Source organism: Rhineura floridana, chromosome 2 (assembly GCF_030035675.1).
Source record: "Rhineura floridana isolate rRhiFlo1 chromosome 2, rRhiFlo1.hap2, whole genome shotgun sequence".
In the NCBI taxonomy this organism is placed as follows: Eukaryota; Metazoa; Chordata; class Lepidosauria; order Squamata; family Rhineuridae; genus Rhineura; species Rhineura floridana.
This window is the reverse complement of record NC_084481.1, coordinates 208,465,858-208,479,968: the sequence shown is the minus strand read 5'-3', so window position 1 is coordinate 208,479,968 and position 14,111 is coordinate 208,465,858. Positions and strand designations below refer to the sequence as shown.

Genomic DNA, 14,111 nt, shown 5'->3' with positions numbered 1-14,111 from the left:
AGGTGCAGAGGCTTCACCATCATCATGGAAATAAATTTAGCATGTTGAAAAAATCACAACATGAAATTGGGCTACTGAGAAATTAGTGGCCTGTGCTCACTGTGGTTAGGGGCAATTCACGTTTATTTGTTTAAAATCTGACTCGTGATACCGTTGGGCAAAGGTCAGAAGCAAGCTACAAATCCATTGCATCACATTTTGCCCTCACTCTATTTGATCATCCATATTTGCTCTGCTTAATGGTTAATAATGAATACTGAATGCAAGTCTAATATAGAAATTACAGATTGAAGAGGATTGTAGTCCAGGAGGGTGCTATAATATTCTTTTGGTGATCTGTAAGTATGCTATATATTCTTTTCTCTCTTTTTTTCTAGCTTGGTTTGTCATTGCTTATGATTTCTGCAGTATACCCAATCTTTATCCCATTCCCTTTTTTGGAGGTTAAAATCCACACAGGACTAAAACAATCTGAATGTAATGCTCAAATAGATCAGGTTTATCAGTTAGGCTGGATCAATGGCTTTATTCTATGTGGGCATAAATCTTAGATACAACATCTTGGAGATGCATGGTTGCATGGAATCTCACCCACTCCTAATACAGCACTTGTTCATCAAAAATGAGGGTCAAAGTTCCACAACAGGTAATTTATAATAGCCCCAAACCGAAAGGGCATGGGTTAGGCTCCTTGTATAAGCATCACAATGAATATGAAATAGTCTTACTATTTAGAAGATGATCTCAAAATGATATGGAGAAATATAAGCATATAATACACACACAATTAAAGAAAATTGGGCAAAATCAATATTACTGTGTTAGAGTAAATTGCAAGAAGTGTGAAAACTTTACAATATCCCACAGAAATATTCCATATTTAGAATGTTTCAGTGTCATTTTTTTTAAAAAAAAATACCAAAATATTGAAAAAACACAGTTGTGGAAAGAATTTTCTATCAAAACTTTAGTGAAATTAACAAAATTCTTTCTCATGCTACTCGCAGGAAAGGTGAATTATTTATGTTGTGTAAATTTATAGGTCTAGGACAGAATCCATCTTTGTTGCAGAGTACCCATGCATTTCTGGTTTATCCTCTAATGTCTTATGTGGGAATTATTAGCAGAAGAATTACAAATCCCAATGAAGTCCATCATCAACCTCTCCTTGTTACTGATTAGTCTCCAAGCCCATTGTCATCACCTCCCAGGATACAACAATGATCAGGATGGTCAAAGTGATACAAAACTACTGGAATACCCACATCTTTCTTTGGAAGAAGAACTGGTACAGAATTCCCCAGACTTTCATAAGATAGTTCCCGGCAATTCTGACTTTGCATTCAAATTCTACAGGACCATAGCTTCCAATGCAGCTGCGAGGAATATTTTTTTCTCTCCTCTTAGCATCTCCACAGCCTTTGAATTGCTGACCTTGGGTGCCAAATCTGAAACCCAGGATCAGATTCACAGAGGACTTGCTTTTAACCTATCTGTGATTGAAGAGAAGGAGATACAACAAGGATTTCACTATCTCATCCACGCACTTCACCGTCCAAATAACAAAGCACAGGTGAACATTGGGAATGCCTTGTTCATTGAAGAGTCATTGAAGTTCCTGCCTAAGTTTTTAGAGGATGCCAACACCTTGTATGAAGCCGAAGGTTTTCTCACTAACTTCAGTGTTCCCAGAATGGCTAAAAAGCAGATAAATGATTATGTGCAGAATAAAACCCATGGGAAAATAGCCCATGCATTTGAGGACCTTGATCCAAAGACTGTAATGGTTCTTGTGAACTACATCTTCTTCAAAGGTAAGATGGAAAACAGTAACAGGTGAGACTTGCAACACAAAGTCGCAGTATAGCCTAACTATTTATGAGTACAAGGACTTCTCCAATTCAGGGCTCCAGTCAGCCTGGAATAGGAGCCTTGTAGTGTTGTTCAGGGAGTTTCAGTACTGGGATAAGGGATACCTTTCCTCTCCTTCCTCCCCCTGCTGTGGTAAACAGCAATAGAAGACTGCCAGCCCTAAACCTGTTTTTTAGCTACATGGTAGAAATTAGCATGCAATGCTGGAAATTGGGGAAAGAGACAAAGTGCCTTTCTTTTCTTATGTGAGAGGGGGAAAGGTTCCCATTTCTTTCCCCTGCTGCCTCCTCCTCCTCATTATTATTATTATTATAATCAACAACAACAATATCATTCACTATGTTAATAATATTGGCATTATTACCATTCAGAATAAATTTTAAACCATCTCTCTTCACTCAAGATACTGAACAGATACTCTTTCTATATCCAAAAGATTCTGTTTCTGGCAACTTAGACATTATTAGCTGTGATAATGTGTGATGGTTTGTAAATGTTTTTAGATACTTTTAATGTTTTAAATGCATTCATTTATTTTTAACTGTATTGTCTGCCGTCCTGGGCTCCTTTGGAGGAAGGGTGGGATAGAAATTCACTTAAATCATCATCATCACATGGCATGCAAACCCCATGCAACACAATCCCCCCATTCCCCAATCCAAGATCCCTCAAGTCCTTGTCAGGCAATTTATACTTTTCCCCTTTAAATTTAATTAATTCTGCATCCCCAGGTGACCTCCCAAATATGTAGAAACCACTCCCTTATGTATGGGTGGTCCTCCTTTGTTTCCAAACTGATCGGCACTCACCAGCTGAGCTCAGTATTAGGGAGAATAAGTGGCACCTGCAAAAAATGTATCCCTCTTACATGGTCATAAGAAAATGGAATGATGACAAATATTTAGGGTTCTGATAAATGCTCATTCATCTAAATCAGGTGTGTGGAATCTTTCGCCTTCCAGATTATGCAATAATGTTAATAATGATGATGATGATGATGCTGTTGCTGAATTACCACCCCCATCATCCCAGGCCATTGACCATGCTTGCTGGGGCTATGAAGGTAGTAGCTCAGCAATATATGGAGGGCCAAAGATTCCACATACTTGATCTAAAGTAACCATCCAGGAGTAACTTACATCTTTTCAAGAAAAAGAATTATCCCTGCACAAAGTCAATCACCTGGAAGACAATAAAGGGGAAGGCAAGGGAGGCCTGAAATATGCAAGCTTGCCATTGGATTTTAGAGCAGAATATAGCACCAATAAAATTCCAACCTGGCATGGAATGTCAGACTTTAAATTGTTAAGCAGAGCAGTCATCATGGATAGTTGAGGAGAAAAAAACAAAATGTGCTGGAAGATTTAGCTCACTGTTTAACTCAAAGTCAGAGAGGGCTATGGGACAAGATATTGAGTAAGAAAAGTTCCCTTTCTCCACCCTGTGGATGTTTCAGTCCAAGTACCACTTGATGTTTCTTGTGTTCTGTAATGCAAGTGGCCTCTACAGCTCTTCTGTCTAGATTTTAGGATTTTTAGCACATAGTTCCATGCCTCTTCTTGCATTGGCTGTACTTCCATGTTTAAATACATACCTGTTGCACACAACATTACCCTTTGGGGAATTAATGTCACACGACTCTGTTGCCTAATCTTTTTCTTTCAAGCTTACTGGGAAAACCCTTTTGACACTCACTTGATCAGGGAAAAAGACTTCTTTGTGGATGAAAACACAACTGTGAAAGTCAACCTGATGTATCGAAAAGGCTACTACAAGTACCTCCATGATGAAGACTTGTCTTGCTGGGTGGTGGAACTTCCTTACAAAGGAGATGCCGCTGCATTCTTCATTCTACCTGATGAAGGAAAACTGGAGCATGTGGAGGGTGCTTTGAGAAAAGAAAGTCTGTTTAAATGGATAACATCTTTGATGCATGAGTAAGACTTTTCTCCGCACTGTTTTTTGAATGCTGCTGCTAAGTAGAATAGTACAGGCTAAAGCTCTTTGTTTTAAAATGAGACCAGGTATATTTTTAAGTATACTAGATGTTTTTAAAGATACTATATGATGTATTATTTATTTATTTATTTATTTATTTATTTTATTATTTCAATTTATATACCGCCCTAGCGAAATAGCTCTCTTGCTCCAGACACTGCCTAGAGTCAGGTGGGGAATCTCAGGCATGGAGGTCAAATGCATCCCTTCAAGCCTCTCTATCTCGCCCACAGGATTCACGCCACACCCCTTTTCCTCAGGCCATGCCCCTTTTCCTCAGGCCACACCCCTCACCAACCCTGCTTTGCACCCTTCCTGAGGGTTTTTGCCTAGCTAGAAAGTGTCCTTGAACTCTAATAATGCCTCTTGCTTGCCTGGATAGAAGATTCAAGGGGTTATGTGAGTATGGGCAGAAACTAGCCTACTGCTCAAAGGGAACATTTGCATTCATTGTTCCACTGACTTTTACCTCTGGCCCTGCCCACCACTAGTAGGTGACCCCTAGCAGGGCTGAAAAGATCTCTCAATTTTGGTTCTCTCCATTTCTTATTTATCCAGTCTTAAATTCAATTCTCCACATTTCTGCATCAATTTGCAATCTTTAAGAAAAAAAATCCTCATGAAAATTCTCCTGCATTTTAGTGTGAATTTCTGCCAATAAAGACGTTTTGTAGGCAGTCTTGACTAATGTACACATTTTTGCAAGCCATTTCTCATCATATGTTTTGATGTTCATCCCCATATTCATTTTTATGAACACTTTCTCCTAATATATGATTTTTTTGTAAACATTGGTTGGCAAACTGCATAGCAAAATTTGAATAAGTGCAAATTTCAAAGGATGGTTGTGTTTTGGTTCCCATAATGTTTTGGAAAGTGCAAATTTGACAGATTTGGCTTGAAATGTGAATTCTCGCCCATCTCTAGTTCCTAGAAGGTGGTCCAGAAGGGAATATGGCCCTTAGTCTGAGAAAGACTCCCTGCCCCTGCCCTAATTAGTAATAAGGACAGGGTTTTCTCTTATTTTTCCTGTTAATTTGTTAGATACTTAGGTCACAACAACACCATACATGCAATGCACATTTAAAACACATGGTTTACCCCCAAAGAATCCCGGAAACTGTAGTTTGCTAAGGGTACTGGGGATTGTAGCTCTAAGGACTGTTTGGGGGAAGCTATGTGCTTTAAATGTGATCTACATGTATGGTTGTGGATGAGGTCTTAGGTTAAGGGTCAAACTACATGCATGTTAAATGAATGTCAGCACTTAATACCCTGGCCTTCCTCTGTGTGACTACCTTTCAAGTACTTGAACAGTGCTATCACATCTTCCCTCAGTCTTCTCTTCTCCAGGCTAAACATGCCCAGTTCTTTCAGTCTCTCCTCATAGGGCTTTGTTTCCAGTTCTTTGATCATCGTTGTTGCCCTCCTCTGAACCTGTTCCAGTTTGTCTGCATCCTTCTTGAAGTGCAGAGACCAGAACTGGATGCAATATTCAAGATGAGGCCTAACCAGTGCTGAATAGAGGGGAACTAGTACTTCACACAATTTGGAAACTATACTTCTGTTAATGCAGCCTAATATAGCATTTGCCTTTTTTGCAGCCACCTCACACTGTTTGCTCATATTCAGCTTGTGATCACCAACAATCCCAAGATCCTTCTTGCATGTAGCATTGCTGACTCAAGTATCCCTCATCTTATAACTGTGCATTTGGTCTCATTTTCCTAGGTGTAGAACTTTACACGTATCCCTGTTGAATTTCATTCTGTTGTTTTCAGCCCAATGCTCCAGCCTATCAAGGTCCCTTTGAATTTTGTTTCTGTCTTCCACGGTATTAGCTATCCCTCCCAATTTTGTACCATCTGCAAATTTGCTCATGTTTCTAAATCACATGTAGAGCAGGATCCCTTCTTCGTACTCACCACCACCACCACCACCACCCAATAACAGCAACAGTTGAATTGTAATGTTGTAAGTTTGGGGGTTGAAATAGATAATTTCAATGAGTCCCCTTCAAGCCTCCGATTTGGAATCCTGTGCCTTGGGGTGAGAAACTCGCTCTGCTGGTCAAATGAGTTTCTTTCGTTAAGGTAATAGAGTGGCCAGGTTTGTTAATGGGTCTACCAGGTGCCCATCAACTGGTGAATGGGCCAGGAAGACCCTTTTGATATTGAAACTCTTCAGGAGAGCCTTCCTCCCCTCCTGGCCGCTAGGAGAGGCTTGTGTTTGAGTCGTGAGCAAGAATTGCTGGGAACTGGAGGCAGGGAGAGAGACTAGCTCTCTGCACCATGGCATTTGGAGTGCCTCCTGTGACACTGATGGGGAAGCTGAATATTGAACTGCTGATGCCTTGAACCCCTCCATCCTAAGCTCAGGTTGGAATGTGTGTAAATAAATAAGCCATTTTTCATAAAGACACCACAGTCTCCGCTGACCTTCTTCCCAAGGAAATCAAACCCAGGGCGAGTGCAGGGACCCCTGGAAATCTCACCGCTTGGAGATTGGGATGGCATGCAACAGTATATTAGCCCTAACATCTGAGGGCAGGGAGCATTCCCCCTTCTGTGAGATTTACAGTCACATGAGGTCTGGGGAAAGCCTGAAGGAAGTGTACAAGCTCCTGCACATTCTGTTGTTTTTTACTACCTGATGTTATCCAAATGGAATTACTCCATGCCCATTATTTAATGGAGTCACAATCAGCCTTGATTGTGATTCTTCTTATCTGAGAGAATAGGAATGGTTTTGAAATTCTCCTTGCCTAAACTTCTCCACTGGGGTTTTGAATCATCTCTTCTTTCTCCTGAAGTGGAATTGATATGCTGTATTATCCAGTGTTTGTTTCTTTTTTTATTTCTGGATTTTTTTTATGGAGTGCTCTGTTTCTGTAGTTTTCCACAATGTTCACTTCATTAGTGGGTTTCTCTGCCTCTGTCTCTGTCTCTCTCTCTCTCTCACACACACACACACACACACAAACACACAGAGACACATTACCTCATTCATGTGATTGTGTATTTATGCTTTTTGTGCAGAGTTTTAACAATGCATATGTGTACTTATGGTCATTCAGAAAACCATTGACATGATTGTCCATTTCACTGTATCAAGATTCTTGTGGTCTGGTGTTTTAGAATCTACAGGAGTGTACATGTGCTCATCAGTAAAACACCACACAAGAAGAATCTTAATGAAATGTTATGTGCAGCCACACATCAGCGTTGCCCTTTTCACAAACGCACATTATAAACTCAGAGTTGAAGACCATTGCAGATGAACTCATATTTTGAAGCTGAAATAGGTAGTACCAGGCAATTCCAGCATTAATTTTAGTAAGTCTCCTAGTTAAACCATAACAGGGAGCTGCCCTGGGGTCCTACTGGGAGAAATGGCAGGATATATTATTTATATATATAAATCTAAAATAAAATAACTGAAGAAGAATGGAATCCAAGGCTGGTTAAAACAGAACACAGTAAAAGAATGGAGACAGAAACCTTGTCCTTTCTATCCGTGACTCATCCAAAACCTCCCTTAATACCTAATCCTAAAATACCCTGGTTTTAATGGTCTGAAACTCAACTGCAAATGCAGTTTGTTTTCTACCACATCGAAATAAGCCTATTTGTTGTCCATTATTTAATGTAATCAACTTCGGCTTCTTTAGACCTGAGACCTATTTTTAATTATAAAATGTGGGAGCCATTTTTAGTTTATCATATGCCAAAATAATCAACACCAAAAAAGACAATTGTCACCAGCCTGATCAAACTAAGGGTTAGGTTGCAATATATAGATGTGTGACCAGGCGGGCTCCAAGTTCACAGAGAAACCAGAATGGAACAGTAGCACCTACTATAATGTAGATAAGTCCAAGTCACATGCTGTAAGATCAGGTCAAGGCAGGTAAGGCAGAGTCACATCTGATAAGATCAACCCAAACAAGTAAATCACAATCCCATCCAATAAGATTAGATTAAGGCTAGTAAGGCACAGCCATGTCCAGTAAAGTCAGATCAAGGCAGGTATGGCAAGATTTGGTTTAGATGAGGCAGAAGCAGTCAGGGCCTTGGACAGAGCACTGTGTGTCTGGCTGGACCTTTCTTGCCCATGGAAGGGAAGATGCTGTTTCAGCAAAGTATGTGGGCCTTCTGAAGACTAGTTGATCCCAGAACTGCTACCTCCAAGAACTGCTCAGAAGCATGTGAAGTTGAGCTATCTGTGCTCAAAAAAGGCTGCTGCCTTGTTTTACATCCATTGGCTCTTATAGTGTGAGGTGATGAGAGTTGCCCTGGGAGTGAGTCTTCTGAATCTGAGGAGTCCCATAAAACAGTGGTAGCACTCCCAATGTGTGGGCCTAATCAGGGTCAGCAGACATCCTAATTTGTCCCATTAGGTCATTTTCCCTAAGCTACATCAACCTGCTCATGCATGATGTCATATATGATGTTAGGACATGGCTCCTTGCTGAAACTGGAGTGTGCAGGTGCTGCATATCAGCTGATTATCAGCACCTACAAACCCCCAAACCTTTGCCAGCATGGTTTTCAAACCACCCAGGCAAAGGACACAGGGTTTGCTGGTGGTGCCAATCAGCTGATCACTGGTGCCTGCAAACCCCTGAGCATTTGCCCAGGTGGTTTACTTTCATCTGATATCATGGTGATGTCAGCACTACCTACCTGCAAAAATGCCCTACGATGGTTAGATGAGATCAAGATCTGGCCTACTGCACCCCTGCACTAAACCAATACATCCTCGCCTGGAAGGACCTGGAGTGGAGAAACAGTGATCCTTTAATAGGCAAGTCCTTGGCATCAGTGTTCTCTTATATGATTAAATGTGGATCAAGACCAGGGACCATGACAGTGTGGGTCATGACTCAATAGCTGAACACCAATGAATTAATGTTTGGGTGGTTTTTGTTTTTCTTAATCAGAAATATACGTCTATACATCCCCAAATTTTCCATTTCTGCATCATATGATGTCAAAGACTTATTGCAGAGACTGGGTGTGACAGCTGTCTTTAATGCCTCTGCTGATCTTTCTGGAATTACCGGAGAACGCAATCTGATAGTTTCCAAAGTAAGTGCTTTCCCTCTTTGATCAAATGCTTTTGTAAACTGTCATAGTCTGCCATTAGGCTCTTGATTAATATAGTTGACAAATCACCTCCAAAAACTGCTCAGAAGCATATGAAGAACATTGCAAAGCACCCCTGTATTTGCTGCTATTTTTTGTTTTTCTGGGAAGCCATTACAACGTTGCAAAATGGGGGTCTTAGATTTATCATTCTTCAGGCTTCAACATACTGTTGCAGGGGTCTCACAGTTAAATGTGGATTGGGTGGTGCATCACATGTCGTGTGGCTATTTGTTTATTTATTTATCAGGCATTCAGTAACCAAGGCTGTCAGGACATTGGATAAAAAATAACCTTCAAACAATTAAAATTCCAACAAAATCAGTGAATATGGCACAAAAATGTACCTTAATTCATGGACATGGACACTAACAATGCTAGATTGGTGCTTGGAGGGGTGATGGGCTGGATGTATGCCAATAAATTGAACCTGAATCCCAAAAAGACAGAGGTGTTACATGTTCCAAGGTATTAAGTCCAGGACGTAGGATGATGTCCTGTTCTGGAGATTGTTGCACTCCCCTGAAAGGAGCAGGTCTGTAACTTGGGGATATTCCTGGATCCAACACTGTCACTGAAGGCTCAGGTGGCCTCAGTGGCTAGGAGTGCCCATTTCCGGCTTTTTGAATAGAGATGACTTGGCCATTGCATTCCATGCTCTTTTGCAATGCAATCTATGCGTGGCTGCCCTTGAAAACAATTAGGAATCTTCAGCTGGTCCAAAATGCTTCAGCCAGATTACTGGCTGGAGGTCCATTTAGAACTCATATAACCCCTGTTTTAAAACAGCTGCATTGGTTGCCAGTTCGTTCCCAGGCCCAATTTAAGGTGCTAAATGACTTAGGTCCCAAATATCTGTAAGACTGCCTCTATCCCTATAGACCCTCTCAGGTCTGCTTCTATGGTGTGGGAAACAGACCTCCTGATGACATGGTATCTGCAGGCGGCCCTTACCTGCAGAGCACGCTGCATAAGACTTTATAAACCAAAATCAACTTTGTATCCAGAAGGTCCCAGTTTCAATCACTAGCATCTCCAAGAAGGGCTAGAAGAGAATCCTGTCTGAAATCCTGGAGAGCGGCTGAGTCAGTGTAAACAATACTGAGCTAGATGGACCGAGGATCTGACTTGGTATAAAGCAGCTCCCTAGGTTTTTCTGGAATTTCTGTAACTCAGGGGTCTCCTGTGTGATGTCTAGGGGCACACATATGCCATAGTGGCTTCCCTGGCACCCACAGGACCCCCCTGCTGAAATTAGCCTTGAAGGAAGCATCCTGTTATAGACAATAGAACAAGTTGTGTATGCGCTTGGCTAAAGTGTGTGGTGCCCAGGGCAGTTTCAGTCTGTTTGCAAATGTGCCCACAGGCCCAATAAGTTTGGTGAAACCTTCTTTAACTGAAAGAGGAAATACTATATTGGGTGTTAAGGCAGTTGCAGGCCAGCCATCACAGAGCAAGTATTTATTTACTTATCTGTCACCTTTCACACATACATCTCAAGGTGATATACATGAAACAATAAAACCAGTTAACAACCAGCTAAAAACAGCACAATAAACAATAATAATTAACAGTAGCAAATGAATTTGAAAAACAATACAAAATAGACGCCCATGGCAAAGGCCCATTCATCCCACTGGGAAAGCTTGTCCAAACAAAAATGTCTTCAGTTGTTTCTGGAAAGTGCAAATAGTAGGCCCCTATCGCATCTGAAGAGGAATGATGTTCCAGAGAATAGGGCAGCCAGTTACTGTGCAGCAGGCTTCTGTTATCTTTGGAGCTTGCACGAGAAGCTCTCCCACATACCACAGTGTAGGAAGTTGATCTGTGAAAAATTGAAAGATATGGATCAATAGACAATAACATGTTGCTCTTTCCCTATAGGCTGTTCACAAGACTGTGCTGGATGTCAATGAGAGTGGCACTGAGGCAGCAGCGGTCACCACTATAGAGTTCATGTTCCGTTCAGCTCTGCCTCCACCTGCACTTACCATCATGTTCAACAGACCCTTCCTGATTATAATTTGGCATAAGACAATATCAAGCATTCTCTTCTTAGGAAAAATCATGAACCCTTCTGAAAACTGAATATCAGAAGAACAGAGGCTGAAAATTACAGCCTTTTTAGGAGATTAAAAATGGATTTCCCCCTTTGCATTTTCTTGGCTTAGTCCCACTGGTGCCATAACTAGCTGTATTAGGGATGAACAAGACAATGACTGCAAAACCATTTTTATAATAAAAATGATTTTTAAAACATTGTGATCCTGTAAATTAACTTTGCACCACCTTTTTTAAAATCTGCAATATGCTTGTCTTTGAAAAGAGCCCATTAATCCCTAGGTGACTTCCTAAATCCCATAAAACATAACTTCCTAAGTGACGGGTGGGCAGATGGTAGATCAGGATCTACTGGCAGATCTCTAGGTAATTTGCAGGAGAGTTTCTGCCTCCCAATTATTCAAACAATAGCAAAACAACTCTTCCCATGAAAATTGGGCTGCTGAAATTATTATTATTATTATTATTATTATTTGATTTATATCCCGCCCTTCCTCCCAGCAGGAGCCCAGAGCGGCCAACAAGAATGCTAAAAACACTTTAAAACATCATAAAAAGACCTTAAAATACATTACAACATTTTTTAAAAGCTATAAAAAATCTTTTTTAAAAAAAAAAAACAGGGTTAAAAACGTAATATTGAAGAAAACATATTAAAAGCAATTCTAACACAGACGCAGACTGGGATAGGTCTCAACTTATTTAAGGGGAGGGAATTCCACAGGGTAGGTGCAGCCACACTAAAGGTCCATTTCCTATATTGTGCAAAATGAACCTCCTGATAAGATGGTATCTGCAGGAGGCCCTCACCTGCAAAGCGCAGTGATCGACAGGGTATATAAAGGGTAAGACGGTCTTTCAGGTATCCTGGTCCTGAGCGGTATAGAGCTTTGTACACCAAAACTAGAACCTTGAACTTTAAATGGGCAGCCAGTGCAGTTCTTGCAGGTGGGGGGTGACATGTTGGCGATACCCTGCCCCAGTGAGTAGTCTCACCGCCACATTTTTCACCAGCTGCAACTTCCAGACCAACCTCAAGGGCAGCCCCATATAGAGCACATTACAGTAATCCAGCCTGGAGGTTACCAGTGCGTGGACAACAGTGGTCAGGCTATCCTGGTTCAGAAACGGCCGCAGCTGTCTTATCAGCCAAAGCTGGTAAAAGGCACTCCTAGCAACTGTGCAACTGGCTGTAGCTGGTGGCTCTTGAGGTCACCTGGACCTCTAGTGACAAAGACGGATCCAGGAGCACCCCAGACTATGGACCTGCTCTTTCAGAGGGAGTGAAACCCCATCTAAAGCAGGCAACTGACCAATTATCCGAACTCGGGAACCACCAACCCACAGAGTCTCCATCTTGCTAGGATTCAGACTCAGTTTATTGGCCCTCATTCAGAAATGAAGAAAGCTAACCAGAAGTGGGCTTTTATTTGAAAGGATTGTAAGGCCAGTTCAGTCCCAGTTCTGAAAATGAATTCATAGGCTGAATGTGCAGAGAGGCACCCTGATCCAACTGTATCTCTAGATATTGAGGCTCTGGACAAAAACAAAAACAATAGATCGGACAAGTCTTCCATACCCCTTATCCTCAAGAAAGATTCCCACATGGAGACACATGGCTGAGACTATGCCAAGAGGATCAGGCATGATTCTTAGGTGCATGCAGATGTGGGGTTTATTTCATTAGTTTTACTGGTTATAATGCTAGTGCTTCTGTGCTGATTTCTAATGTTCCCTTCACACTGCAGTACCTGTTGCAATGTGGAACGGTGGCTTTTTGATTGATATACCCCCATGCCACACTAAATGTCATTCATACCAGTGGGCCTGGTGTGGCACAACACTCATCAGACATCTTGCCACTCCCCTACCCTTTCCACATATGTGCACTTCTGTTCCCCTGGAAACAATTAACACAGAAAAAAGTGCAAAACACCTGCTAGATTCCACTAGATTTGTAAAAGTGGGTTTTACAGTGTGTGAAAGGACACATAAAATGCAAAAATCAAAAGGTAAGGAAATGCCAGGAAGGTGGAGTAAAGTGCCATCTGATTGCAGCCTTAGTGGCTCTCAGTTTTGTTCCGTGGGACAAAGTAAACAGGATGCAATCCAGACAAGTCAATCAGGAAGTAAATGTGTGATGAGAAAGGCAAAAGAAAAAAGAATGTTGCAAATGGAACAGCTGACTGAAGTTCTATAAAAGCGGCATTTGGTGCTAATATAGTGTTAGGTGTCTAAAATGAGACAACCTTCCCAAGCAGAGGTGGAGAACCTTTTTCGCCCAGAGGGTTCATTCCTGTCTGTGCTGGTCCTGTCGGTAATGAACAGGACCAAGAGCAAAAGTGAACGGATGGACAAAAGTAAATGTTACCTTTGCACAGTAGGGTGGTTTCTACACCCCTCTCTAAACTCCATTGAGATAAGCAGGAGGCGTGATCAGAGTTCAAGGGCACAATCCTGCCAGGCACAAATGCCCAAGGTGCCCAGTAGAGCCAGTGAGGGGTGTATCCCGGAGAGGAGGGGTGGCCTGTGGAGAGTTGAGAGAGTCAGATAGAGAGGCCTGAGGTTCCCCACCCCTGCTCTGAAACCTAAAGAGATGAGGAAACATAGTCAGACAGCCTCAGCCCCTCAAAGGCATCTTGTCATTTCTGTTGATGACATCATCTGGGACTATCGTAGAAATCAGCCAAAAGAGCACATCCATGTCAAGACAAAAAAAATATACTTGTTACAAAGGGGTTTTCAATACCACTGGGGTTATATTGGACTCCATTGAAGGATTTTTGTAAAAGTTAGGAGCTACCACTTGGGGGGGGCTGTGGGCACATTTGCAAACACGGGCACCAACCAGGCGCCACAGCCTGTTCTATAGGCTACAAAGGAATGCTTCTTTCAAGCCTAATTTTAGCAATACAAGGGGACCCTGTGGTTGCCAGGAAAGGCTTCTGTAGGCACCTACGCACCCACAGAAGACATGTTGGCAATCTCTGGTATAAGATGGAAATGTGGAAGAATGCCATATCAGATGGTAAA

The 14,111-nt window shown here is 41.7% G+C and overlaps 1 protein-coding gene across 3 annotated transcripts; it reads left to right on the top strand.

Annotated features, from left to right (window-relative positions):
• The first annotated feature begins 230 nt into the window (after positions 1-230).
• On the top strand, positions 231-11,274 carry LOC133377637 (alpha-1-antiproteinase-like). 3 transcript variants are annotated; one of them, XM_061612051.1, is made up of 5 exons: positions 231-338; positions 1,043-1,814; positions 3,539-3,809; positions 8,813-8,960; positions 10,902-11,274. In XM_061612051.1, the coding sequence occupies exons 2-5, from the start codon at positions 1,109-1,111 to the stop codon at positions 11,103-11,105; spliced, it is 1,329 nt and encodes a 442-aa protein (XP_061468035.1). In that variant the 5' UTR covers positions 231-338; positions 1,043-1,108; the 3' UTR covers positions 11,106-11,274. The 3 variants fall into 3 exon arrangements, with proteins under 3 accessions (XP_061468035.1, XP_061468037.1, XP_061468036.1); XM_061612053.1 differs by having other exon boundaries at positions 232-338; positions 1,125-1,814; XM_061612052.1 differs by having other exon boundaries at positions 233-338; positions 1,072-1,814.
• Positions 11,275-14,111: the final 2,837 nt, after the last annotated feature.

What these genes read in the sequence shown, in the direction of transcription:
- LOC133377637 (XM_061612051.1), top strand. Translation starts at nt 1,109, where the DNA reads ATGTGGGAATTATTAGCAGAAGAATTACAAATCCCAATGAAGTCCATC. An exon ending in ATAACATCTTTGATGCATGA is followed by an intron (nt 3,810 to 8,812) that starts GTAAGACTTTTC and finishes TTTCTTAATCAG; the next exon opens with AAATATACGTCTATACATCC. An exon ending in GCAATCTGATAGTTTCCAAA is followed by an intron (nt 8,961 to 10,901) that starts GTAAGTGCTTTC and finishes CTTTCCCTATAG; the next exon opens with GCTGTTCACAAGACTGTGCT.